We start from the raw sequence: 27,337 nt of genomic DNA on the forward strand, positions 1-27,337 counted from the left end.
AGGCTTGAAGATTTGTTTAAGCATCAATAAACTTGAAGAGGTCCTGATGGGCTGCTTGTAGTGTTATTAATACTTCATAATTACTTGCTCTAAGCTGTGAGGATAATACTGAAACAGTATAGGAATCTTAGATCCAATAATAATGTGAGGAAATCAAAGCTATATGGCAGGAACAGTATACTCCTAGCAAAAATAAGTTTTTAAGTTGGTAGAATTAGCAACCCTTTTGGTTGAATCTAGGGTATTCTTTCCTTTAGAAGATTGGCAAATGAATACTTTACTGGAACTGGTTGATATCTACCTTTTCTTAGGAATCTATAAAGAAATGCTCATGAATGGATTGGAGCTCTTCAGAGAGCCTGGGAACAGCAAAAAATTAGGCCCCTTTTAGCACAGCTGACAGCAGCAGTCTTGGTCATCACTGCATGCAGCATCATTGATTTTTAGCTCTGATCATCCCCTTACCCTCTCTTAAAACAGCAACAAAACAACAGACAAAAACAGCATAAGAGGAGAAAAAACTATGCAGAGGAGAACTTGTATAATGAAGAAAATTTGGATTTTCTTGGGCAGGCAAGATGTGCTCTGCAAAATGAAGTTTTTCAGTAGTAAATGTTCTCTTAGTTTTTTTGCAAGCATAAAGCAAAGCACAGAGAAAGCAAGATGTCTAGAGCTGGACGTGTGCATTATTTTTTGAGGAAGAATTGCACAACATGGGAACAGAAACATTTTTGTAACACAGTGGCTTCTGCCTGGACTCTTGGTCCTCAAGTAGCTGGGTATTCTGTTGAAGATGATTGCGTACTGAGTCAGGAAATAGCAGTCCTCTCAGTAGCCACTAAGATATGGCTCTGCCCTTTGCTTTTTTGAGCCTCTAACTGAGACCCAAGCTAGACTTTGGAAAGGTTGGGAAGGGATTTCTCCATGTGGCTCTATAGTGCCAATGGCACTCCACTGTCGAAGCACTCGGCAGAAAGACGTTGTGCTTGCTCCCCTGTATCAGAAATTGTTCCTCAAGCTCCTGGCTGGCTGCTCAATTTCGTGTTTCTTCCCTGTACCCAGGCCTTGGACCTAGTGGAAACCTCGAAGAGTTCCTGAAATGAGAAGATGCTGAGTCAGTTCGGGGTGTCCAGTTTCCTAAACCCTCCCCACCTCTAGGAGGAGAGGACTTCCAGTAAGTTCGTGCTGAAGCAAAAAGGGCCACTCTTAGCTTGCTCTAGATTTTCAGAAGTCCCACCAAGTATTCCTAGGGAGATGATAAAGATTGCGGTGATGACGAGGGTGAGAATGGATTCCTTTGATGCTTCCTGTAGTTGTTACTATGCACTTTCATGCATCACTTCACTTGAGGGAAGAACAAATATGTAGCTGTCCTGAGCCTGGTAACTGCTAGGCCTTTTCTGCCTTGTTTTTAGCTATTTTCCACTCCAGGGAGGAGCCCAACGAGCCAGGGAGAAGAAGGAATCTGCGCCCTCCTCTGCTATCAGGGCAGCTCCAGGAAAAGGACAAGGAGAGAAAGAGAAGTGAAGTGTGCACACTACGGTGACTGGCGACTGCTCTGGGGACACGGTTTGAAAAGCACTGAAGTGAGGAGCCATCCATGATGTCCATCCATGATTTCTCGGCCCTGCTCACTTTCCTGGGCAATGAGGATCTGATGGGCATTTAGGGCGCGTGGAATCTCTTACACTCTCCCCCCGACAGTTCTACCTGGTGGCTATTCCTGCTGAGGAGAAGCCCTGGAAGCACCTGCACTGCCTTTCGAAGTTCAGAGGGGATCTCTCCGGGAGGAACACATGACGACCACCCGGCGCCCCGGCCTCTGGCTGCTGTGAAAACTTCCCGAGAGTTGAGTCGCCACGTGCGCTGTGGCTAAGCGGGGTGGCCCTGCTCTCCGTCAGGGTTACAATGAGAGAGGAAGGCGATGCAACAATTACAAAAAGCAGCGGCGGGCCTGCAAAGGGAGGCAGCAGCAGCCCCCGCCCCCTGCGTCCGGCGATTGGCTGCTTTCTGCTCATCATTTCCCTGCTAGGAAAAGGGAAGGGCCAGTGACGTTCTGGAGCCCGGCTGCAGCTTCTGCCACCTCAGACGCACAAGGTGTTCAATCTGAAACGAAAGGAGAGCCGGAGCGAGGCAGGCGCCGAGCCGGAGGGAACGCCCCGGGACCCGGAGCTGAGCTAGGGCGCCACTGGAACCTCCGACCTCTTCACTAGCATGAGAGGAGCAGCCGCCGCCAGCGCCGCCGCCGCCGCCGCCGCCGCCGTCGTCGTCGCAGCAGCAGCAGCAGCCGCCGCCGCCGCCGCCAGTGCCCCCGTCTTCTGTGTCCCTGATCTCCTGTGATCGGAGCTCCGGGCGTGCTTCTCATTTTGGAGATTTCCATCCTCCCCCCCTGCACCCCGAACGGAATCTGTATGCCAAACGAAGCTGTCAACGGGGGGAAAAAAGGATTTCCCTGGGCTGGCAAGATGCGCTCCATTCGGAAGAGGTGGACTATCTGCACGATAAGTATCCTCCTGATCGTTTATAAGACAAAAGAAATAGCCAGAACGGAGGAGCATCAGGAAACGCAACTCGTCGGGTAAATGCAAAGTGTGGGTCGAACGAAAGCCTGGCAGAGCTGGGAATGAGATGAGTGAACAGCTGGAGAGAGGGGTGTGTGTGAGTGTGTGTGTGTGTGTGTGTGTGCGTGCGCGCGCGTGTGCTTTGTGTCTGTTTAGCCTCTCATAAAATAGGCTCCTACTCGAATGTGGGTTTCCCCAGCCCCCAATCCTTTTCGGTAGTAGTTCAGCTGGGTATGTGCGGTCTGGAAGCCTGAAGAAGTCGACGGAGAAGTAAGTACTCCCATGTAAACAAGGAGTTAGCGGAGGGACTCCTTTTTAGTGCCGCAGGCAGAATCGAGGGGAGGTCTTTATTCACCTGGCGCCCTCGGTGCCCAGGCTAGAGGCTGAGCTTCCCAACTCTACAAAGTCTCAACTCCCCCTGCCCTCCCTCCTCCTGCCTCCTTCCTACCCGTCTGTCTACCCTTACAGCTAGTAGCTCCCTTTGTATTTACACTTTCTGGAAAGAGGCTGAAGCTCTGGGCATCTTGGTAGCAGCTTGGTAGAACTGGCTGCCAGAGCGCTACAAAATAACCTTGTCTTAGTTCAGCTTCTTCATTCGTTCCGAGGGGCACACGGGCTAAGAACATTCCAAGGTCTCCGATTATCTCGTATCGCCCTTCCTTCCTCCTCGCTCTTTATGCTCTGAAGTTTCCCCAGGAGAGGATGCAACTTTGCTTCCCGTGGGGCTTGCACACGTTTTGGCGAGGGTGCAAAGAGGCTTAGAAATGCATTTTTGGAAACCGCTCTCCCTCCGGAGACAACTAAGCGCAGAAAGTCCTTGTTCGTAGATGTGTCTGCTCCTTTCCTTATTCTTGGCGTGAAATCCGCTTCAGCCTGCACTTTTTTATGCCCCTGCCGAAGAGGGCTCCCCCCCTCCTCCCCACGTACCCTCGGAACTTCGTGCACTTCATTCCTAGGCAGAGATACGCAGCCGCTCCCTCAGGACTAGTCACGCAAGTTCAGGGGATGACCAGGGAGAAGGGATTGTTCCCCTGCTAGCCTTGGAGGAAGTTGGCATGTGAGCCTTGTAGCTCCAGGGAGGAGGAAGCTTTGGAAGGCTTGTTATCGAAAATGCGTAAAAGCTAGGTGGGGGAGGGGGAGTGGTGGCCAAGACTATGTGGGCGCGGGGGGGGGGGAGCAAACCGGACCCCGCGTTTGACAAAGAGGATGCTTCTGGTGAAGGAGGGGTGGCGGTGGCGGTGGCGGTGGCGGTGACAGTGGGCGGGGAGTCTGGGGTAAACCCTGCAGACCTCTCTCTGTCAGACAAAGGGGGTCTCTGGCCCATTGACGGATGGAAATGAGGGGCTTTCCTAGACGGAGGGAGGATCTCGCTTTCCGCCTGGGAACCTCGAATTTCCAGCCATTTCCAGGAGACCGGCGTTTGTAAGTGGAAATAACCGCGAAGCATCTTCGGCGCTAGAGGGGCATGCGGCCACCCCGGCTCTCTCCGCCCGGGAGATAGGGTGGGAGGGGCGCGTCTGGAGACCGAGGCAGATACCGCTTGAGGGGGCTTGAGGCTCTTGGCTTTGCTTCCCTGGAGCGTGTTACCTCGGTGCACTAAGGCCGCCGCCTCACCTACTCCTTCCTGGGTGCAGCCGGCGTGCTCTCCTCTTTCATCCGCAGTTCGGAAGCTTCGCTACTTGGGGCTGCAGTCCCGAGCAGGAGGAAGAACGTAGGCGGGCCCTGCTTGCAGCTGCGGGTGCTGAGCTGTGCACCCTCGAGAGCCTGAGCTGCGGTTTCCCTTCGCGCCGAGCTCGCCTGGAACTAGCCTCCTCTCCCCTACCTGAGGAAATGGCTAGGAGAAGGCTGATGGAAAAGCAGGGGGCAGGAGGAGGAAGCCTTTGTTGCAGGGAGACGGGCTCCCCTGCGCTTTGGGAAAGGCACGCGTGGGGCTTGTACAAAACAATGCATTTAACTCCAGCCAGGACTGTTCCGTGTGGCAAGCCCCGCCGAGCCCCCCTCTGCCCCCGCCACACCCCATTGGCTCCTCGGGGGTCTCGGGCTTAGCTTTGCCCTCAGGAACTGGAGGCAGAGAACCCATTTTGCCTATGGCTTCCCCTATTCTTCCGAGCTGAAACTTGGGGTGATGCAGAGCGAATCCCGGGAAGAGCCTTGGGGCTTCCTGTACATCTCAGCTACGAGTTTGAATGTGGCTCTTTAAGGACAGGCTTTCCTTCACCTTCTTCTCCCACACAGCCCGAAAGCATCCCGAGTGGTTTGTTTCCACTGAGTCAGGTAGAGAAGTCGGGTTGTGTGTCCAGACCGTGTTAAAGATAGGAGGTAAGCAATAGAGCCTGGCTGGCCTTTGGGGGGCACTCCATGCCTTGCAGGTGGGCAGTGAGGTGGCTCTGAGAGCCGTCCACAGCTCCGAGCTGAGCTCTCCAGTTGGAAGACGCCCTAGACGGTAGAGTGATATCTATTCACTTCCTGAGAGTTACGGCGTGCTGGGGGTCCCCAGCCTTTCTCCAAACTTTTCCGGGGTGGCCTGGAATGTCAGCTTAGAGGCAGTCAGCAGGAACACTGGAAACACGAGTTCCCAAATAGATTAAAGAAAGAAGCAAGAGCTGGGAAAGGAGAGCAGTGGGGAGAACAGCCGTGCTTAGTGCAACTTTTACCATTACTCTCCCTGAGGCCAAGTGGAATCCTTGTGAGGATTGGCTGGAGAAAAGGAGAAGGTTTGGCCTGACGCTGAGAATCCTGGGGAGCCGCTCACCTTCATTCTGTTGAAGAATTGTCCATTATATGGAGGAAGACTCAGACGGGGGTTATTTTGGTTGGTTGTTTAACTCTAGAGCTCAGGGCTAGTTAAAGATGCACAGAAGCACCTTGAGGCTTAAAGGGAGGCAAAAACTCAGCCCTTCCCAACCAGGAAAACTAAGAACAAATGGAGCAGGATTCCAGGAACTAGTGGTTTCCCTCTCAGGGCAGGTCTTCAAGACATTGTCAGGCATGTTTTAGAGAGTGTTGGGGAAGAGGAAGTTTAAGTCTCAGTCTCTGGTTGAACCAGATGGCTATTCCAACTCTGAAATTTGGTGATTGTGAACACTGGGAATTCTGACCAAGGGGGAATTCTGGTTATTCTAAACAGAAACAAAGCCACATAATATGGAGAAGTACAGCTAGGCTTGCTGGGTTCAAATCCCAGCTCTCTCACTCTCTACTCTATCGCCTTGCCTGTCATCTGTAAAATGAGGGGGTTGGGCTCATGTGACCTCTTAGGACTCCTCAAGCTCCACATGCCTAATTCTGGCTTCTGGTTGAGATTCTGCCAGGCTGATCTTCGAGTTGATTGATTTCCATTAACGAGTGACCAATTGGGAAGATGTAACATATTTCCTTGTCATTGTTGACTGGCCAAAGTCTATAATGAGATGGTTTTTCTAATACCGTATTTATGGGCAGCATCCATGATTGTGCTGTTACTCATGCCTAGAAGTGAAGCTAACAAATAATGAGCACAAATACTGTCGGCAGGGAAATGAATGGCAGGATGGCATGTGCTGCTCGAGTATTTGGTGATGGGAACTGTTTGCTGTCTGCCTTTGTCATGGAGCTTGACTTCTTCGAGAGACGCTCCCTTCCTTAGCATAGAAACTGGGAAATGGACTAGAGCTCTGATGAAGTGCTCTGAGGACATTTCTTCTACCAATGCCTGTCTGTACCTTCTGAGAGCTGCCAATGGGAGCCTTAGAGCTTGCCTAGAATGCACAGGACCACACAGACAGCATACATATGTATCTGTAGGGATTTGAATCATGGTCTTCCCGGTTTGGGGCCATCTCTTTAGCCAGGATGCCCTCCTGCAGCTACTTTACGATGTTTTCTCTCACATTCGGCTAAGTCAGCTAAACAAAGTATGTGTGTGTATCTCATGTTCCAGACGAATTAGCACTAGTGTAGGCATTCTCCATTCGTGTAGTGGCCTTCCTGTAGCCCATCGTTGGCTCAGGGCTATTTCTGGGTGCTTCCTATGATTGAATTTCAGGAAATCCAAACTTTAGTCCTCCAATTTGGTTTATATAGTATACACACACACACACACACACACACACACACACACACACACACTCATACCTTATATATACACAGATGTATGTAGACTTACATTATACATATTCTCTCTCTCTATGAAGTTCTCCTAATGGTTATTAGAGTTCTTACAGACAGTAACATGCTGCCATATGCCACTGTCTCAACAGTATATAGTGGTCAGGCCAGACCACTTGGTTTTTCTGTGTGATGAATGGGCTCACGTGATCATTGGCAGGACTCACACCCAGTACAAGGGTCAAGACTTACACTGTTCATGAGCCGTTTGGCATAGACCCTATTGCACAGCCTTTGGGGGAAGGCGGTCTCAGAAAGCCTGGCTCAGCGTGTTATTGCCTTCTCTCTGTAATCGATCACAAAGAAGGCGTGAAGATGCGCGAGAAGCTCTCACAGAGTAACTGATATTTATCCTTGGGTACCAGCAGTGTCATTTATGCCTGGCCCCAGTCACCAGTGCCACAGAGGATAAGTTGAGCGAAGTACTCCTCGCTTAGTATGAGGGAAGATTCCCAGCAGTACAAGGGGTGCTTTTTGGATGTATCTCGATGTGTCCCGCATCATGGGGTAGGCGAGGAGAGGCTTTGCAAAGCACTCTGCTCCCTGAAGTTGTTTAGAGGCTGTTTTCTCTGGATAGAAGAAGTAAGAGGAGTCGTCCTGTACAGAGCACAGACTGGAAGGGAAGTCCTGTTTAACAAGGCAGGATGCTACCATGGCCAGGAGCTAAATTCTCACGGAGCTACTGAGATGTGCAGAGAAAAAGTCCGTGTCACCTGGCCTCAGACAGTCCGCTCCTGCTTCAAACCTCATTGCTTGGAGTGGCTGAAGATGGGTGAGGAAGCTTGTTCAACCTAAACTGATCATGACCTTTGTCCTGGCTGTGACTCAGAAGCCAGCCCCTCCTGGAAAATCGGAGCAGAGGGCCCGGCACATTGTAGGTCCTCCATTTAGGCACATCTCAAAGTCTATGAGCAAAATAGGAAACCAAGAGGCATTTATGAAGTGCCTGGCATTGTGAGAGGTGTTAGGGGCACACCAAGGAGGCCCCCTCTCAAGAAGATGACATTCTAGTGAGGCAGTTACCCTTCATCAATGAGCTGGAAGCATCATCCCCTGGACAGTGGGCCGCGGAATGCGTAGAATTCTGGGGGTGGGGTGGGGCTCAGAGTTGACCAGAAACACTAAACTGGCTATTTTCCCCTTTGCAAGTCACTTAACTTCTGTCAACCTCAGTGTAGTCTTTAATTCACTGGACTCTTTGGAAGATCAAGTGAGATACTGTAAGGACAGTGCCTGGTCCGCAGGATGTCACATCAGTGTTTATTCCCTTCCCCGGCCCTCTGTATCAATTGCCTACCAAATAAACACAATATGCTCTTTTGGGGGGAAATATAACTGAGCACCATATTATAATGCTCAATAACTGCTCATATTCTTAAAAGTCTTTCTCATTTTAAAAGATCTGCATTTCAGTGCACTCTGGGTGTTAAATGTGTCCCGTCAGGTCATCCCAGACCATCAATTCTTCCACATACGTGTGTCTCGGATGCCATTTTCACTTTTTCACAGAGTGCTAATAAAACAGAACATTTCCATCATTCTGAGCACTTTTACAAACGCTTTATTTTAGGTGACCCGGTTTCCACGGAGGGAAAGAGGCTGCTGCTCACCTCCTGTTAGGACAACCTGTGCTTTGGTGCCTTTCCAACACTGATGGCATGTTTCCACTCAGCCATTCATAGTATCGAAAAACAGCTACTAAAGTTCAAACGTTCTCTTCCCTCTCTCTCTATTTTCATTTGTGGACATCCACAGTCATTGCGCTTAGAAGATAAAAATTGACTTCCCTGCCGCCGAATGCTAAATTATACCTTATGTTCCCTTCTCTCTCCAGCAACCTTTGTAAGATGCTTATTATTAGCCCCGGATGGGCATGCTAATGTATCATTTTCATCAGTAAAGATATTTTAGGATATTAATTTTAAAAGAAGCCTAAATTTGGGAGGGGGCGTTGACTGCAGATTTTCATTTGCAAAGCTTCAGATTCTAGCGACATCATTTTAAAAGAATGCAAAAGAAAATACTGTACTGCAAGCCTCCAATGACAGAATTCATCCAGCAGCTGTTGCCCAGGCAGAATTTCCATTGATAGTGGGAGAGATCTGCCTGCATAATAACTCGAGAATGACTAGAAGATTGTGTAAAGATCTATGTTCTGTTTCCGAAGGACTTTGAAAATCCCAAACCTTTTAGAAGTCAATCAAATGCATGAAGGAGTTACTGTCTATTTTGGAGAGTTTTTGGTTGCTCACTTTAGCAGCTGCATCTTTAACCGTCTCAGGCCATATTTGTACTAAGCAAGAAAACATCTGAGCAAAGCATGGATTCACTTTAGTTTCCTAAGCATTGATGCTTTCTCCCTTCAGTACTGAAGAGGGAACTGCTAGGAGTAGCTCCCACCTACTCAGTTCAGGACCAGCCTTGTCATTGTAGCACTGTGCAGTTAGCTTGAAAAGAGGAAAAACCTGTCGCTACATTTTCCTGGTGTGTAGACAGAAGAGTGTAGCTACTTCCCGAGATGACTCGTCAGAACTATGACCTTGCCTCATGCAAACATGGTTTATTCCAAGAACTGTGTGTCAGCACCCACTCGGAGCTCTTCTCCAGACTGGCAGCTTGGGGGCCTGTTGGGGTGACTTGTTCAGGTTCCAGGTGGCCCTCCTAAACCTCTGTAGCTCCTGAACTTCCACCATCGCTAAGGATCAACCAGTGGATACAACCCACTCTTGGAAAAGGCTTGTAACAATATGGCAAAGTGAAAACCATGACTACAAGCCATTCCTCCCCTAAACCCAGGGAGTACTACAAAGCACCCAGCATCTGGGGAGCAGTGGGCTGTCACTTAAAGAGAACAGTAGCGGTACACACATGTAGGATGCACCCACAACTGATACTGCAGGGATTGTCAGGAGGCTCATTGTTACATCTGTGTGTATGTGTGTGCGTGTGAGTGTGTGTGTGTGAGTGTGTATGTGAGTGTGAGTGTGTGTGTGTGTGTGAGTGTGAGGGTGTGTATGTGTGTGCATATGAGTGTGTGTGAGTGTGAGGGTGTGTGTGTGTGAGTGAGTGTGTGTGTGTGTGTGTGTGTGTGTGTGTGTGTGTGTGAGTACTCTGAAATCAACATTGGGTCTTCTGTTAGTTGAGTAGTTCCCCTGCTAAGCTCCTTATTCATCAAGGAAGGTGGCGGTACCCAGAATTCCTTCTGGTCCCCACCCTCAGAGTTTACTTTCCTGACTTCTAAATATTCATGGAGGAGTCAGTTATTCACATATTCCCGGGGCTTGGCAAATGTGCTTGCTTCTTGGACCCAACTGGCTAGGTGTCCACACCTCCTCAGGAAGAGAATCCTTTTTTATGGTTTATCAACCAAAGTGATTAGGATAGAAGAAAGAGGGAAGTTGCCTCCCTCCTCTCTTCCGTATGGATTTCTGTTCTGCTATAGTTATCTCTCACTTTTACTGGTCCCTCCAGTCTAGCCTATCCCTAAGAAACACAATAGGATGAGTGTGGGGGTCACCTTTGCTGGTGCATCTATTTGATCCCATATTCGAATTATGTTATTTTGGGATGTTTCTGGAAATCTGTGTTTTCCAACTTAAAACAGTTTATTTTCTGTGTTATGTTTCAGAGATGATGAGCTGTGTTCCAATAGACCACTGGTCAATAATTCTAATAAAATCATTCGAAAAGGTGGATCTTCAATCTTTCAGCACTCTGTAGAAGGTTGGAAAATCAATTCCTCTTTGGTTTTGGAGATAAGGTAAGTAAGACAGCACATTTCATCTAATTCTTTGTTGTTAGCAAAAATATCTAGACCTTTAGATGAAGAATTGAAAATGTATGTTGTAATAAAATACTGTAATGCCTCTGTTAGATGTATGCCTATTGAATGGCACAAAGCTTATAAAGGTCAAATCAGTCTGCCATCTGCATGTTAAAGAATGATTGATATGTAGGTTAAAAAAAAAACAACAACCCCTACCTGTGTATTGGCTCCAAGGCAGAAGAACAGTAAGGGCTAGGCCATGGGGGTCAAGTGACTTGCCCAGGGTCACACAGCTGGGAAGTGGCTAAGGCCAGATTTGAACCCAGGACCTCCCGTCTTTAGGCCTGACTCAATCTACTGAGCTACCCAACTGCCCCCTGATATGTAGGTTTTAATGCGATATGTTCCTCTTAAGAAAAGACTAAAATTAAAATCTCAGTGACTTTCAGATATTCCATATAGTTTTCCTTTAGTAGTTGTTAATTCAGAATGAATATCCATTTTCAGAACTTTCATCAACACTTTGAACTTCTCCTGTGTGCTCAGAGAATCCTAATTTGCATTGCAGTTGTTTCTGTCCCTGTCTTGTCTCCCCTACTGGACTATAAAACCCTTGAAGAGACAGATTAAGCATGACCATTTTTATAATTAAGAAACTTCATCTTCAGAGTCCTCTACAGTTTATAAAGTGCTTCCCACACAACGCCGAAGGAATTTCAGTGACGATCGTCTCCTTTCTGAGTCGGGGGCAGCGAGGAGGAGGCTGAAAAGGGCCAAGTGCATTGTTTAGGACTGTGCGTGTGCTGACGGGCATCCTAGCAGGGCGTCAGTACCATCTCCTTTTTCCAGTGGTCCCATTCCGCTCTCTTTCCTCCAACACACTGTGCACCCCTTTATGCCCCCTTTCACGCATTCTTTTACACGTCAGTACAATTTTGAGTCAGCCTTTTCTGACAGTTTGAAGTCCATGTTCTCTCCCTTCCTCCCTCCCCGTCATGGCTTCTACACGTGTCATCATACTATGCATATTTCCATGGTCCTCGTGTCAAAGGAAACACATTAATTACACGAGAGAAAAACTCATGCGGGAGATAAAGTGAGCTTCAGTCTGTTCACACTCGGCTCCTTCTGTGGCAGCAGATGACCTGCTGCTGTCCTGAGTCCTTGCAGTGCTAGGAATCGTCCAGTCATACCTTCTTGTGGCTGTCGTGTCCAGTGTTCTGATGTTGCTCCCCTCCAGAGAAGTCTTTATAGGTCTTTGGTGATCCTTTGTGCTTCCCTTGTTTCTGCTCTTATTCCCTACTGCCTGCAGGTCTGCCCTCTTCTGAAGATCCCTCCCTCGTCCCTCCGTCCCCTCTATGTCCCTAGTTCTCTTAGCTCAACGTCTCCCCGTTTCTGCTCTTATTCCCTACTGCTTGCAGGTCTGCCCTCTTCTGAAGATCCCTCCCTCGTCCCTCCGTCCCCTCTATGTCCCTAGTTCTCTTAACTCAATGTCTCCTAAAGGCCATCCACAGTAGGCGCCTCCAGATTTCTCCTCCTCTGGATTCTGCCCTTCTTCCACCAGCCCTTCCGCCTCCTCAAGGCTCCCGCATTCTTTTCCTAATCCTTCCCTAGTTCCTCACTGTAGGCTGTGCCTCTTTGGATGATGCTTTCCCTCCGATACTCTCTTCCTTTTTGGTTTTCAAGGCATCGCTCTCCTAGTTCTCCTCCCTCTCTGACTGCTCCTTCTTGGTCTCCTTTGCTGGAGCCTCCTCTCGAGCATGTCTTCTGACTGTGGGGGATCCTCAGGATGTTTCTGCCCTGAGACGCCGCCTTTTCTTCCTCTAAACTCCGGCACTCGGTGACCTCATCAGATCCTCATGGATTTAATTCAGTTCCTATGCTGATGATTCTCAAATTTACCTCTTCTGCCCCAGACTATGTGCAGACTCCTAATCTTGCTTGCGCTGGATGTTGAGCAGACATTTTAAACTGAACATGTCCAAAACAGAACTCATTATCCGTTCTAATAAACCCTCCCTCCCAAAGCATGCCTCGACTGGTCCGATGCAGTCCTGATGACTTCGAATCTCCCTCTATTCCAGTCCCACCTCTATTCAGTCACTAAAGAGACTTCTTGAAGTGCAGGTCCCTGTTGGTTTCAATTGCCACCTGGAACAAATACAGAATAACTGGTCTTCCAAGGCTTTCCTTGCCTGTCTCTCCTCAGCCTCTCGGGAACCATTAAGCCGTTCTCCCCAACATCTGTATCTAACCTTCAGTCCAATGACTTTGGTTCTTCCATGAACAAGACCCTGAAATTCTGGGCTCTGGGTGTTTTCTCTGGCTGTCACCCATGCTCAGAGCACTCTTCCTCCTCAAGGCTGCTTCCTGACTTACTCGGCTTCCTTAAATCCCAACTAAAATTCCACCTTCTATAGGAAGCCTTTCCCCACTGTTCTTATTTCTTTCCTCTGGTAATTCTTTCCTATTTATATTATATAGAGCTTGCTCTGCATGTATTTGTTTGCATGTTGTGTTTTCCATCAGATTGTAAGCTGCTTGAGGGCAAAGACTATCTTTTGCTTCTCCTTTTATCCCCAGCAATTTGCACAAAGTCTAATACATAGAAAAGGGCTTTATAAACCTTAAAAGATGATGTAGATAAGACTTCTCTTTCCGGTTCTCCTTATTATCTTAATCCCATCTTCTCATGCCTAAGGGAGTCATCAAAGGTATCTTTTTCCTCTTTGCCTGGATGTCTGCTCTCAAAAAATGGGGGAATCAACCTGGTTATTGGTTTGCACCTTTTTACATCTTGCCATTACATATTGCAAGCTGTACATGTCTGTACATGTCACCAAAATGCATTTCCTTACCCTTCTGCTAATATCAGGAAGTGGTTTAATATCATGTAAATGAAGTAGGAAACAGGCAGGAAGGCTGATTTCTCATTTGTTTTGTTCTGATTGCTAAGCCTAGATAGAACTTTAGAATAAGTGTGAAGTTTCAAAGCTGAATTGTCATCATTTCACTGCACTAACTCTTACAAAAAATGCTAAGTCTGCGATGAGCGGTGCTCATATGTAGTACAGAATTTGGAGGGGGGGAACATTTATAAGCCAAGGAATAGATCTTACTTATCTTTGGCTTGGATGGTCATGTGGTTGGCATAGTGCAAGTTAGCACCTATATTTGTTAGCTGCTGAATGATATGTTTAGAGCAAAATTTGCATACCTAAATTAAGAAGCTAACTTTCCTCCTCAAAACCAAATAGCTGTTGCTAATTCAATAAACTACCATAGATGATAATCCCTTGGTGGTGTGGTCAGTTGTTTTGATTCCTCATGACTCTATTTGAGGTTTTCTTGCAAAGATAGTGGAGTGGTTTGCAATTTCTTTCTCCAGTGCATTTTACAGATGAGTAAACTGAGACAAACAGGATTCAATCACTTGTCTAGGGTGACGGCTAGTAAATATCTAAGGACAGGTGAGTCTTCCTGACTCCAGGCCCAGTGCTCAATACATTTTGACATTCAGCTGCCCCAAATAATTCCTTCTGTTTGCCTGTGATACCTCACTGTTCTGACTGTTCCTGAAATGAGTTCCAGGCCTCAGAAATGGTGGACCCAAAATACTTCTGAGGCAGCATACAGGAAGACTTTTTCTAGAATCAGAGAATCTGAGGAAATGGGTACAAATTACACCTTTGATTTTTACTTCCTTTTAGACTTGGGCAGGTGGTTTAATCAGACCTGGCCCAAGTCTTAGTTTTCTAATCTGCAAAATAAGTATCTAGTAAGGAATGTCAGCTCTAGGATTATGATCCGATGAATAGTTTTGAATATTGACCTTGCTGAGGGAAGCTGGAGATGAAGACGTAGTCACAGGAAGGGAGGGGAGGGTTTGATTTTCTCTTTCCTCAATTAGTGCCAGTGGATTTAGCCACGAGAAGTATTAATATAATAAAAAGATTTTAATACTTGGTGCTCCTTTTAAAGGAAACGTGAATACCTCTGTCAGAGTCAGAAGAGGCAGAGAGAAGTATCCTCTTTTGTGGAGGGGTCATGGAGTGTTAATACCTTGCTACTACATAATTTGTGACTGAGGAATCCCTTCTATGCTCCACCCTTAAAGTAAGATGAATGATGTCTATCAGAGCATGGGGAAAGTACTTAAATATATCCTTGAATAATGAGAAAAGAGTCAATTTGGAGCCATATAACCTGGATTTGGGTCCTGACTGCCCATTAGTAACTGTTTATTAGTATTCAGTCACGTCCAACTCTTTGTGAAGCCCTTTGGTGTTTTCTTGGCAAAGATAGTGGAGCGATTTGCTATTTTCCTTTTCAGTTCACTTTAGAAATGAGGAAACCGAGGCAAACAGGGTTAAATGACTTCCCAGTTAGTAAGTGTTTGAGGATAGCTTTGAACTTGGGAAGATGCGTCTTTTTGACTTCGGGTCCTTGCACTCTCTCCATTGTGCCATCTTGTTGCCCTCATCACTGTTTGGCCCCTGGTTTTCTCATTGCAGGCAGAGATAGTGCGTTCCATTGACAGACTCTGAGGCTCAAATGAGGTAATGTATGTAAAGCACTTGGAACACCTTAGATTTTTATGAAAATATCCGATTTTCCAATTATTATTACTAGCTGCATAAAAGCTGGTAGGAACTTCCCCAAGCTGGATAAGTTACCTCTCTCAGCCCAAGTTTTCTCATCTCTAATATAGGGATAAAAATACCTGTAATACCTATACAGGGATGGCTTGTAAAAGTCAATGATAAGGTGCTCTAATGCTATAAAGTGATAGACTTGTAATTATGAAAATTAATTAGTACTGTTCCAGATGGCATGAAAGGAATTCAGAGGAGAGAATCAATGCGGGCTTTTCATCAGGAGGGAGATGATCTAAGTAACCTTTTAGGAAGGTAACCGGGGAGAATAATTGTGATATTAACAGGAATAGGAAGTGTAGATGGAGAACTAATTTTTATCAATGATAGAGTATAGTGTCAGAGGTTTTTCAAATGTTGAGTGAGATGATAGCAGGACATCATTCGGTATCCTAAACAAGGATCTGTGATTACATCTTTATAGGAACTCCTCCTCAGATGCTTTTTTATATAAATGATTCATGAATTGCTACAACAAAACCAAACCAAACTAACTCCCTTCAGATCCCCCAGACCTCCCCCAAAACTTTTAATTCAATTAAACGGATACTGTACACGGCACTGCGGTTCATTCGGTGTCTCACCCTCTGATGCACCTTTTCATGAATGTCGGTCCTTGGCCAATAGACACAACCCATTCCTGGGTCCATATGCAAAACTTTTCTATCCTGGGAAGGCCGCCATTTGTGCTCTGTCGATGTAGCCTTCAGAAATCCGGGGCTCGGATGTAAAAATGAGCCAATGGTATTGGTCTTCCCTGGAAAATGGTAGGACAAACCCTGGGACTATGTAGTGGGATTTTGCAGCTGTAGAACTGCTCCTTAGAGGAGGGCAGAAATTCAAGTGATTTGCTCGTCCATTTTAGTTGAAAGTATGAAGAAGGTGAGATTTTGTGAGGAAAGAGTAGAGGACAACCACCACAACAAAAGGATTGAACCTTGGAATATGCTTATGTCAGGATGTTGAATGGGGAAGAGAAAGCGCTCATGAAGTCAGTCAATCAATAAGCATTTATTCATCATCTGCTCTGTGCCAGGCGCCTGGCTCTGGGAATTCTAGGAAAGGCAGAAGAGTTCCTGCCTCTCAAGGATGTCCCAGTCTGAGGGATAGAAGCTGAAGAAGAACAGTACAAAACATGGTAGCCTCAGGTACAGATGATTCAAACAGTGTCTGATGAGGGTATTCATAGCGGTCTGGTAGATGCTGATGGAGACATGAAGATAAATAAGACGAGGCCATTCTCTTCAAGAACCTCGGAGTCATTGCTGTGCCATAAGAAATAATGAGCTGGCTAAGATTGAAAAAGCACAGAAAGAATTACCCAGGATATGAACAGAGAAATGAGTAGAGCCAAGAGAAGGAATACTGTACACAGATGAAGACTGAATACTTGAAGAATAAATTGTGAATGTCACCTCCAGAGAACGGACTGAAAACGGGAGAGACCCGAAAGAAAATATATGAGTGAAGAAATGAAACATGAAAAGTATAACTTGGATATACATATTCTCTCTTGAATGATACTTTCTATGGTGTGGGGAGGGGAGGGAGAAGGGCTGAGACACTTGTAAATAAGTTCCAATAATTTTAAAAACAGAAAAAAACAACACCAAAAAAGTACTTTATTATGTGGTAGAAAAGAGGAAACACAGCAATAGGACATATTTATATGTTTAATATTTACAAAGCACTTAATTCACAAAACTTTTTATTTAGTCAATTGAGAACATCACTCCTTGGTTACAAGAATCCTATTCTTTCCCTCCCTCCCTCCCCTCCCCCTGGCTCCTCCTGGAGCTGATGCGCAATTCCACTGGGTTTTACATGATCCACAAAACTTTTTGAGACTGATATTGGTAATATTTTTATTCCTGTTTTTATATGATGAAACTAAGACTTAATCGGTTTTTGCAACTTTTTCACAGTTGGACTCAAACTCGAGCCTTTTAACTCCAACTCAAAAACTCTTCCCACTATGTACAAGCATGACTTCAATAAAAGGGAGTATGTGATCAGGTATAAGCACAGTGCTTTCTGTACACATCAATATTGGGTGGATTAAATTGAGTAGATCAGATGAGGAAGGAAAACATTATTTTTTGATGGGAAGATCAAGGAAAATCTCAAGGAGGAAGCATCATTATTCTATTTAAATCCCTCACTTTTCACCCTAGAATCAATACTGTGTACTGGTTCCAAGGCAGATGAGTGGTCAGGGCAAGGCAATGGGGGTCAAGTGACTTGCTCAGGGTCACACAGTGTCTGAGGCTAGATTTGAACCCAGGACCTCCCATCTCTAGGCCTGGCTCTCCATCCACTGAGCCACCCAGAAATCTTGAAGGATGAGTAGGGGTTAACAGAAAGCATTGGAAAAAAGGATAAAATAAAAATGACAAGAACAAAAGCATGGAAGTAGAAAAATGTGAAACATGTTCTTTAAATGAGGCGCTGTCCAAGGTGGCAGGACTGCATAGGATATGAAATAGAGGGTGGAATAAGGCTGAAAAAGCCTTTGTTCTAAGTGGTGGAAATCTTTGAATGGCTAGTTAAGGTGTAGCTTATTTTATGGTCAATGAAGGAAAAACTAGATTTTGGATAAGAGCTTGTGTGCTGTCTGTCATTCGTGTGCATTAGAGGATTCATCTGATGAATGCATAAAAGTGGATTAAAAGGCCAGAGAGATGATGAGATGTTGCTTCCTGCTTATGTTGCTATTACCATATTTTAGGTTGAAATGGTTTGGAGCCTTGGAATAGATGTTAGGTGGTAAGAGGAGGAGAAGCATATAGAACCAGAAGCAGGATCATGGAAGGGAAATCAAGGAATCCAGAGACCTGGATTCGAGACTTGCTAGTTATGTCACTTTAGAGGAGGAGTTACCTCTCTGAGACTGAGTTTCCTCATCTGAAAAACAAAAGCTTAATTTTCCTCAATCCAATGGCCCTTCTGCTTTCTGGACTTCTCTGCTATTTCTTAGTTCTTTTTTACCCCTACCTTTACCTTCGCAGTTTCCTTTGCTATTTTTTTTTTATCCAGATCACAACCACTAAGTATGAGTGTCTCAAGGATTTTTGTTTGGTTCTTCCTCCCTCTATTACTATTTCACTTGATGTTCTCATCGTCTCCCATGGACTCAATTCTCACTGAATACATATGAACCTCAGACCTCATTTCTGTCCTCACCTCCAGTTTCCTCTTCCTCTGGAAATGAATCTCCCCAGGATGCCAGAAATACAGCGTGTCCGAAACCGAGTCATTATCTGTCCTCAAACCTTCACTTCTCAGGTTCCTTCTTATGTATGGTTCAAGGCACTGGAGAGTTCTACCACTGGTCCAGCCTCCTTGACTCTCAGCGTTAGTGTCAGCACACACGCCATACAAATTTAATCTGTGGCCATCCTGTACTTTCTAACTTTGTGACAGATTGTATAGCTTCTCTTCTCTTCACCTCACACTAGCATGTTGCTAGAACCTGCTGAGTGTTTTCCTTGTCTCCAGTCTGTCTTCACTCCAGTGTCTTACATTCAGGTGCCAAAGTGATGCCTGACCATGTCACCATCCATCCTATCAATAAATGCCAAGTGCTCCTCATTACCTTCAAGATGAAATATAAAATGCTATGTTTGGCTTTTAAAGACCTTCTTGATTTCCTCCTGCTTTTCCTGACTTCTTACATTTTGTTTTTCAGCCCTGACCTAGCCCATTTGGGGTTTTCTTGGCAAGGATATTAGAGTGGTTTGCCATTATGTCCTCCAGCTCATTTTACAGATGAGGAAACTGAGGCAAGGTGAATTAAATGACTTTACCAGGGTCACATAGCTAGGAAGTGTCCCAAGTCCATATTTGAACTCAGATCTTTGTGATTCCAGGTCCAGATCTCTATCCACTGTGCCATCTAGCTGCCCCTCCTCTATTTTACTCACCACTACATCTTCTACTATCCTGTGACACTGGCCTCCTAGCTGTTGCTCACACAAGATACTCTATCTCTTGACTCCATGCATTTTCACTGGCTGCCCACTTTAGCTAAAATGCTCTTCACCCCCACTCTCCCCTCTGGGTTTCTTTGGCTTCCTTCAAGACTGGGCTCAAATCATGCCATATACAAGAGACCTTTCTTGTCTTCCTTCCCCCAAGCTGCCATGAGCGTGCTTAGCTTTGCTCCTGTTTACTTTATGTATCATGTCTATAAAGATCTGTCTGCCTTCTTTCTCCCCTGTTAGAATGGATGCTCCTTGAGGGCACAGAGTACCTTTTTGTGCTCTTGTTGATTTGTGTCCTCAGCTTTTAACAGAGTGCTGAAACATAGTAAGTGCTTAATATGGTTATTATGTATTTTGACCAACTAAGATAGATGTAGCAGTTCATCTCTAAATGCCTTTCTGCTTTTAAAGTTGTTTCCCTGACTTAGGATTCCTTCTCTGCCTTCCCCAAAGGGGGTGGATATGTATGTGGGAGTAATCTTCACTGATTTGTGAGTATAGTCTGAGAATCTCAAGATTAAGGAATACTCGCATTGGAATGAAGGAGGAGTGATGCATGAGAGTAGGAAACATGAACTATAAGGGCAGATCGGGATTTTGGCTTGTGAAGAGGACACTGTTTCATGGCAAACTAGAGGGAATGATGAGGGAATTGTAGAGCTCAAGTCAGAGAATCAGGAGCTTCTTGATAAACAAGTAGGTGATGGTATCTACAGAAAATGAGATGAGTTGGGAGTGGAGCCTTGTAGGAAGGGAGAAAGTTTTCAAGGGCTACTGTGGAGAGTCCTTTAGGGAATCGACCAGACCTAAATAACAGTATTGTTGAGCAGCTCCAGGAGCTCAGTTAAAGTTAGATAGCCTAGATTCAGAGCAGGGCCACTCGATACAGATTTGGTATTTCTCTAGGAACATTCGGTGGCCTGGGAGTAGAGGTGGATAATGCATTATTAGAGAAGCAGTAACTATGGGTTCTTTTGTTCTCAAAGTTTTACCACGAGGTAGCTAATGATGATGATGATGATGATTCTATTTTAAGCAATCGTCAGACATTGATTAAGTACCTACGGTGCTAGAGTTTTTTTTAAAGGGTTCTTTAGTACTAGATTTATAAGACTTTTTATCACTAGTCTTGTGTGACAGGCTGTATATAATCCTGCAATGGAGACAAAGCAATTAAATGACTCGATGACAGTCGGGATGTGGTATACGTATTTACAATATTCACTATTCAATTTATAGAATACTTTTCCTACAAACATGCATATTGCATGAATTTAGACAAGGATAGTCAAAGATCAAAGATCAAAGGACTTAAATGTTATACAGAATTGTAGATCTCATCAGTTATCTGTCTACTTTGTCATGCCTACTCCATACCCCATTTTTAAGGAATACGAGGATACTGGAGCCCAGGAAATGTATGAGTTGTCCATAGTGGCAGAGTTGTTTCTCTGTTCATTCTCTATACTTAGAAATGTCACAATATTAAATCCTGAAGTTGTTTAATAGTAGACTATATGCAGATGACCTGCTAACATTATTGTAGGTTAGTTTTTTTATATCAATAAACATTCTTTATATAAATAAAAGAAACTTCACAAAAGGGATCTTTGCAATACTATCAGTTATTTTATATAGTCGGTGCCTTATTGAACCGAGTGTAACATGAATATTATAAGCAGGACTAACATAGTTATTAATCAACACAAATCTAATCAGTACAATGGGAAATCCGAGCTTTGAAGATCACTCAAAGAGGGCCAGGACTGACAAGTGGCTAGCTTGCGTACTCTTGTGTCCTGGTGACATCAGAAATGGAAGAACTAGCCCCTGGTCCCCTTCCGCGTTGGGGGGTGCTTAGGGGTTGAACGTAGGGAAGGACATGGATCAGACAGGATGGTGTGTGTTCTATGTTGTTCAAAGAACTCTCCAAACCAATGAGTTCACACGTTCTCCGGGGGCGTGGTGCAGCTCTTCAATGTTTCCTTTTTAAAAAAGCTTAAATAATTAGAGATCTGTCGATTTGCACTATGCTTTATATATATGGCTTGCTATTTTGTGAATGTTGAAGATAAAAATATTAATTATAAACTGACTCAAATGATTCCCTGCTATACCTTTGCTACCACCTTAAAAATTAGAATAGATTGTTTTCAAATTTCTGATTAGAAGGTGATTGGTACTAATTTATTGCAACTGATAGTCTGAATAGAAAATTGGTGCTGTTATTCCATAGTTTCTCCTTAACAATTAAACCGAGAAGGAAACACACAATAACATACTGAGCCAATCTTGAATAATATATTCAGTTGTCAGGTCTTTGCAATGAACAAATAATTTGTTTAAAAATGTACAACGAACAAACAGTTCATAAAACTTACTAAATGGCAGTGAGTAGTGGTTATTAAGTCAGCGTGTCACTTCATAATAAAATATTTAAAATGTAAAAAAAAGTTGGTTTGACTTTTTCCAAGTAGATTTTAAGACACACTTACTTCCAAAACGGAGTACTCTGAATTTTATTTTGAACATTAGGATCCAAGATTATGGGGCTTGAAGAGACCTCAGAATCTATCTCCTTCATTTCACAATAGTGGAAACTGAGGCTCATTGAAGTGACGTGATTTGCCCAAGGTCACACATATAATGAGCATCAAAAGCAAGGTTAGAACTGAAATCTTCTAATTCAAGAGGCAGTATTCCTTTCACAGTTCCATGTGATTTATTTTACTCAGCAATATTTTATCTTTGTTAAGGATATTGAAATCTATTTTCTATAAGGTTGCAAGGATTGTTAGTTGGTGCTAATATTGATTTTTGGAAGATTTTGAAATGGACAATGTTGCATTGATCATCAGTCTTTGAGATACAGGATCATAGCACTATAGTTGAGTTGATGGGTATCTCAAAGACTAGTATACCAACTTCCTTATTTCATAGATTAGGAAACCGACTCAGTTAGCAGAGTTTGAGAGACTTACTTAAGGATGAAGAAGCAATGAGAATCAGAGATAGAATTTGAACTCTGACTTGAGGATCAATATTCTTTCTGCTGTACCATTAATCCATATTTGAATAATTTCTGGAGTAAAAATAAAAAGCTAGCATTATAATCCTTTTATAACATCTTCAATATATTACCAAAAAGTTGATATGTGAAACTCCCATCGTCTTTGCTATCTCATTCCAAGTCCTTTCTAGTTCACCAGTGCCCTTCCACAATTTTGGAATATGTTTCTACCCATATATTTTAAGAGAGTCTCTTCGTTATCATTTATTTCTCAGAGAGCATTCTACCTGTGTTTCCACTACATCTCCCATTAACTAATCAAGAAGAAGTTCTCATATGATCACCATGAATTTTTCTCTATTGGCTGTATGTTATTCTTTGAAGGTTCTAGTTAAAAGTTTACACGTTCTACAGCAATTTCAAAATTAAAGTAATTCACTTGGCTCTAAAGAGATTGTTTGAAGACCTTAAGTGAGGAGGAACTCACTACTTCCTAATTATCATTCTCATTGTTGGAAAGGTTCTCCTGATGTCATGCCCAAAACGACCTTTCTGAAAATTCTACTATACATCCCGGTTTTGCTTTCTTGAATCGTATAGAATATTCTTCTTCATATCCTTTCAAATACTTGGACTCCATCCTGTATCCATGACTCTTTTCTCTCTTCAAATTCCAATGCCTAGTTACTTCACTTATTGCACTTCTGCAGCGGACTCAAGATGCTTTGCCATCCTCACTGTCTTATTCTGAATACTTTCGAGTTTACCAGTACGAAAATTCTGAAATGAAATTCAGTAATTCAGAAATAGTCTGACCTCTTCACGTAGGAGCGTACAATTGGATTATAATTTTATTCCAGGAAGCTCCACATCCCTTAATAGCCCAAGATCATATTCTTTTTGGGGTTGCCTGTATTCTATCGGGTTCATTGGTTTCCATCCCATTCCTATTTTTCAGGCAAACTGTTTTTGGGCTAATTTTAGCCCAAGTTGCAATCAGAGGTTCTTCTGGTAAGCTCTTTAAAGAAATGGTCATTATTCAAAAAGACGATAACACATAGATTTCAGTCTTAGGTTATACTGAGAGAGGGACCGGCACACGGACTTGTTGGCAGACCGTTGAGGTGACGAATCATTTTTAAAGAAGAATGTGAAATGTGTCCCAATTCACCAAACCCTTCAAACTTTGGGGCCCATCATGCTCACCATTAATGTGACGCTCTTCAGACGTCAGACGGAAAGGAAAGTCCCCCACCCACAAAACGATCTGAACAGCCCTTTTTTGTCGTAGCAAAGACAAACTGGGTTAAACCCTAAACCACAACTATTAAGACTAAATAGAAATGGGAGGATGTTCGGATGACCTGATAGAGAGCAGAGAGCGAGTTACCAAGGCACACACAGCAATGTAAATAAAAGCTGCTTTTTAGGGAGCTGATCTCAGATTAAATGCAGAAAGGAATCTCAGTTGATCCCAGAAGCAGATAAAGAAACATTTTGCCTTGGCTTGGTTGAATGGTCGAGACCAGGCAATGAAACATTGCCTACCTGCCCAAGGAATTTTGGAGGTGTCTTGGGGGGTGCAGGGAGAACCTATTAAGAAATGATTGGCATAAAAAAGCCTTTTCAATGCAGTTATGTGTAGATACATGCAGCTAGCACTACAGATCAAGTACACAGTTAATAGTTTGAATAATGGTTTTAGGGTGGTTGTGTTTCATTTTGTTTGGGGCTGTGGGTGGGGGTTGGGGAGAGCCATCACTTCTCTGAAGTGGGGCACAGGAAATACATTCTGCTTTAGGTCTGTTGGAAACTGAAATCATGAATCGGACCGGTGCAGCTTCCTCTTTCTTTCTTTCCCATGAAAATCAAACCTTTCCATGGTCTTGACTTCGGAGAGTCCTGATGTTTAGATCAGTTTTCCTTCTGTTGCTGCTGGGTCTGACGCAGAGCATTTTCCCCCTTTGGCTTCTTGTAATGAGACGGATTTTATTTTCAACTTCCCCTTCAGCCATTCAGTGGCTCCGTTCCTGTTGAAGTCTGGTCTTTAGGTTGTCCTTGTTTCGATGACATTTAATTGGGGCACCTTCTCTGAGAAACCACCCTCTGCTCCCACTTACAGGTGGTTTCTGGAGGTTAGAGTGGAGGCATTTGCCTCCCTTCACCGATTGTTCCTCTTTCAGTAGGGGCAGGACACAGACCAAAGCCTTCACTGAAGTGGCAGAATTCGAACCAACGTTTCCCTTATAAACAATATCCAGACACACAGTGTCAGCAGAGAAATGACAAGTAGCAAATCAGCCGTGAAGGGAAAAGAAGCAGCCCACGTGCATGGAAGCAGGGGCTCCTTGTGCCTTTGAGGTTCTCGGACCATTTTCATGGACCTTTGAGGGTCTCCGTCTCAATCAGATGCTGCCAACTCACTTCTCTGAGCCGTTCTTTTAGACAAAACCACCCCATCAGTCTAGAAGCAGCAGCAGCATGGCTGGGTTTGCTCAGCCTCTTACAGTAAGGGTGGGTTGTCTAAGAAGTCATTGCTCTCAGGTATGGTCTCCCCCCCTCCCTTACGGTCCTCCTAAGTCTTCCTGACATGACTCTGGTCTTGGTCAGTGACCTGATCCGAATGTCTGATGACCACTAGCTTCTCCTTCATGAATTTGCACGGCAGGCCATGACTCAGGAAATGCTTGGTTTCCCCCAACCACCAAAGAGCTCTGACTTCAGAGTTCCCGGAGCTTTTAGTTTTGAATTCCTCTCATGTCCATTTAAGTGAACAGCAAAGAGGAACAAAGATGCACGATGCCAATTGGACAGTCATTACCTGGGCTAAGTGATTCCTTGGCCATTCCCTTGGCAAATGCTGCTACTTCTGGTGTGAAAAAGGCCAATAAGGCAGAGATGTTGTCCTCCATACTTAATAATCATGACCTTTAAGCATTGCTCTTTTATAGCCTTCCCTAGGACTAACTGCTGGTTCTCACAGACAGATCAGACATACGAATCTGCACAATATTTCATACTTCCTTTAATTTGAGAAATGAGTGCTTTTAACTCCAGTGTCTTATCTTTTAGATCAGAACTCAAACCCTTACATCTTGATGCTTCTCATTTCCAGGCAGTTTCAACTCCTTATGCATGCTACCTCATACGGCTCTGCTTGGCAGTTGTTTTATCCAAGGCTGAAGATCCCAAGTTGTAGATAGGATGTTTTCTTGTTGAGTTTACAATGTAGGAAAAATAAGCTGAATTTATTTATGGTCCCCAGAGGACAGATACTGCATCTTGTTTTAGGAGCAACCTAGAGGGTGAGGCAGGAGGGGATTATTATCTTTCTAATGTTCCATGAGCCCCCACCAGTGGGCTTCCTCTCGTCATTATCAGTTGATAATATCCAAACTTAATTAGCTTTTGGAAATTGGTATTAATTTTCTCAGAAGTGTGTGCATATTCTTCCGGAAGTACAAATATAGATAATCTAGGAGAAAGTGAGCTTAAGATTAGAGAGTACATGTGGTATATTACTTGGAATCCTTCTTTCCTATGTGGAGGAGAGAAAAAGAAGTCTGCAGAAAAGGCTGGAAAAGCAAAGACTCCAGAACTGTCACTCAAGGAGAACACTCTAATTAGAATGGGGACCGGAAAAGACTGTTGAGAAGGATCAGAACAAACAGAAATCTGGGTCTCTTTTGCCTTGGAGACAGAAAGGAAGAAGGGGTCTCGGCTTGGGGACAGAAAGAAGAAAGACAAAGTCCAGCTCTCTCTGATTTCTCTGCTGTGCTACAGTGACTAAATTTCCAGACCTGTTAACCCATTTTCTCATTCTGAACTATATTCCACCATCCTACAACCTAGGAATTATTCTAGTGTTAGGGAAACCCCAAACCCTTTTCCCTCCATTTTCTTATCTTTACTTTTCTCCCCAATAAATCCTTTACTTATTTTAGAAAAGAGAAAAGAGTGATTTATTTGATACACCACTCTGAGTTGATTGAGAGAGACCAACTGAAGAATCAACAGGAAATAGGAGGGAGGAAGGGAAGGGGGGACAAGGAGGGACAAGAAAGGAGGAGGGAGGTAACCGGGGGTTGAAGGGAAAGAGGGAGGAAGGGAGGAGATTAGCAGATCTCATCTTTAGTTATCATTTATCATTCAAATAATCCCTTATTATACCTAGGATCAGGATATCAATGAAAAAGTCCAGATCTTCTGGTCTCTGAAGTTACAGGATTCCTATATAATCAAAGGAAGGGAGGAAGAAGATATAGAAGCAGAAGTCTTCTCCTTCACTCCCTACTTCTAGTGATTCCTTCTCAGGAGTGTAACTGTTCGTTTCCATCTGTAAGCTATGACATGCTCAAACTTAAATGTAAAATTAACTTGTTGATTTTATAAAAGTCCCATAGGGTATGACCAAGAAATTCAGTCTGAACACATTCCTTGTTTCCAAGTGCAAGGAGACAGATGTCACCAACATTAACACCATCAGGAGCAATAGTTATCATCACAGAGAGTGAAAGACCTTGAAGGATTTAGAAAAGGTTTCTTCTTCATTTATTTAATTAATTAATTTTGAATATTTTTCCCTAATCACATGAATCATGTTCTTTTTCTACTCCCCTCCCATAGCCAGTGAGCAATTCCACTGGGTTTCACATGTATCATTGATCAAGACCTATTTCCATATTATTAGTATTTACACTAGGATTATCATTGTCTATATCCACAATTATATCCCCATTGAACCATGTGATCAAGCAGCTGTTTTTCTTCTGTGTTTCTGCTCCCACAGTTCTTTCTCTGAATATGGATACATTCTTTCTCATAAGTCCCTCTGAATTGTCCTGGGTCATTGCATGGCTGCTAGTAGAGAAGTCTATTATTTTCGACTATGCCACAATATATCCATCTCTGTGTATACAATGTTCTCCTGGTTCTGCTCCTCTCACTTTGTATCACTTCCTGGAGGTCGTCCCAGTTCATGTGGAATCCCTCCAGTTTATTATTCCTTTCAGCCCAATAGTATTCCATCACCAATAGACACCATAATGTGTTCCGCCATTCCCCAATTGAAGGGCATCCCCTCCTTTTCCAGTTTTTGGCCACCACAAAGAGTGCAGCTATGAATATTCTTGTGCAAGTCTTTTTCCTTCTGATCTCTTTGGGGTACAGACCCAGCAGTGCTATGGCTGGATCAAAGGGCAGACAGTCTTTTATCA

General features: G+C 44.2%; 1 protein-coding gene across 1 annotated transcript in view; it reads left to right on the forward strand.

The window, feature by feature from the left end:
• Nucleotides 1-1,976: 1,976 nt before the first annotated feature.
• ST8SIA4 (ST8 alpha-N-acetyl-neuraminide alpha-2,8-sialyltransferase 4) overlaps nt 1,977-27,337 on the forward strand; it is a 121,807-nt gene continuing 96,446 nt past the window's right edge. Inside the window, exons 1-2 of the mRNA XM_001364535.4 lie at nt 1,977-2,578; nt 10,336-10,467. Of these exons, the coding sequence (XP_001364572.2) occupies nt 2,412-2,578; nt 10,336-10,467 (299 nt within the window). The 5' untranslated portion in view covers nt 1,977-2,411. The remainder of the gene's footprint in view (nt 2,579-10,335; nt 10,468-27,337) is intronic.

Source organism: Monodelphis domestica, chromosome 3, assembly GCF_027887165.1.
Source record: "Monodelphis domestica isolate mMonDom1 chromosome 3, mMonDom1.pri, whole genome shotgun sequence".
In the NCBI taxonomy this organism is placed as follows: Eukaryota; Metazoa; Chordata; class Mammalia; order Didelphimorphia; family Didelphidae; genus Monodelphis; species Monodelphis domestica.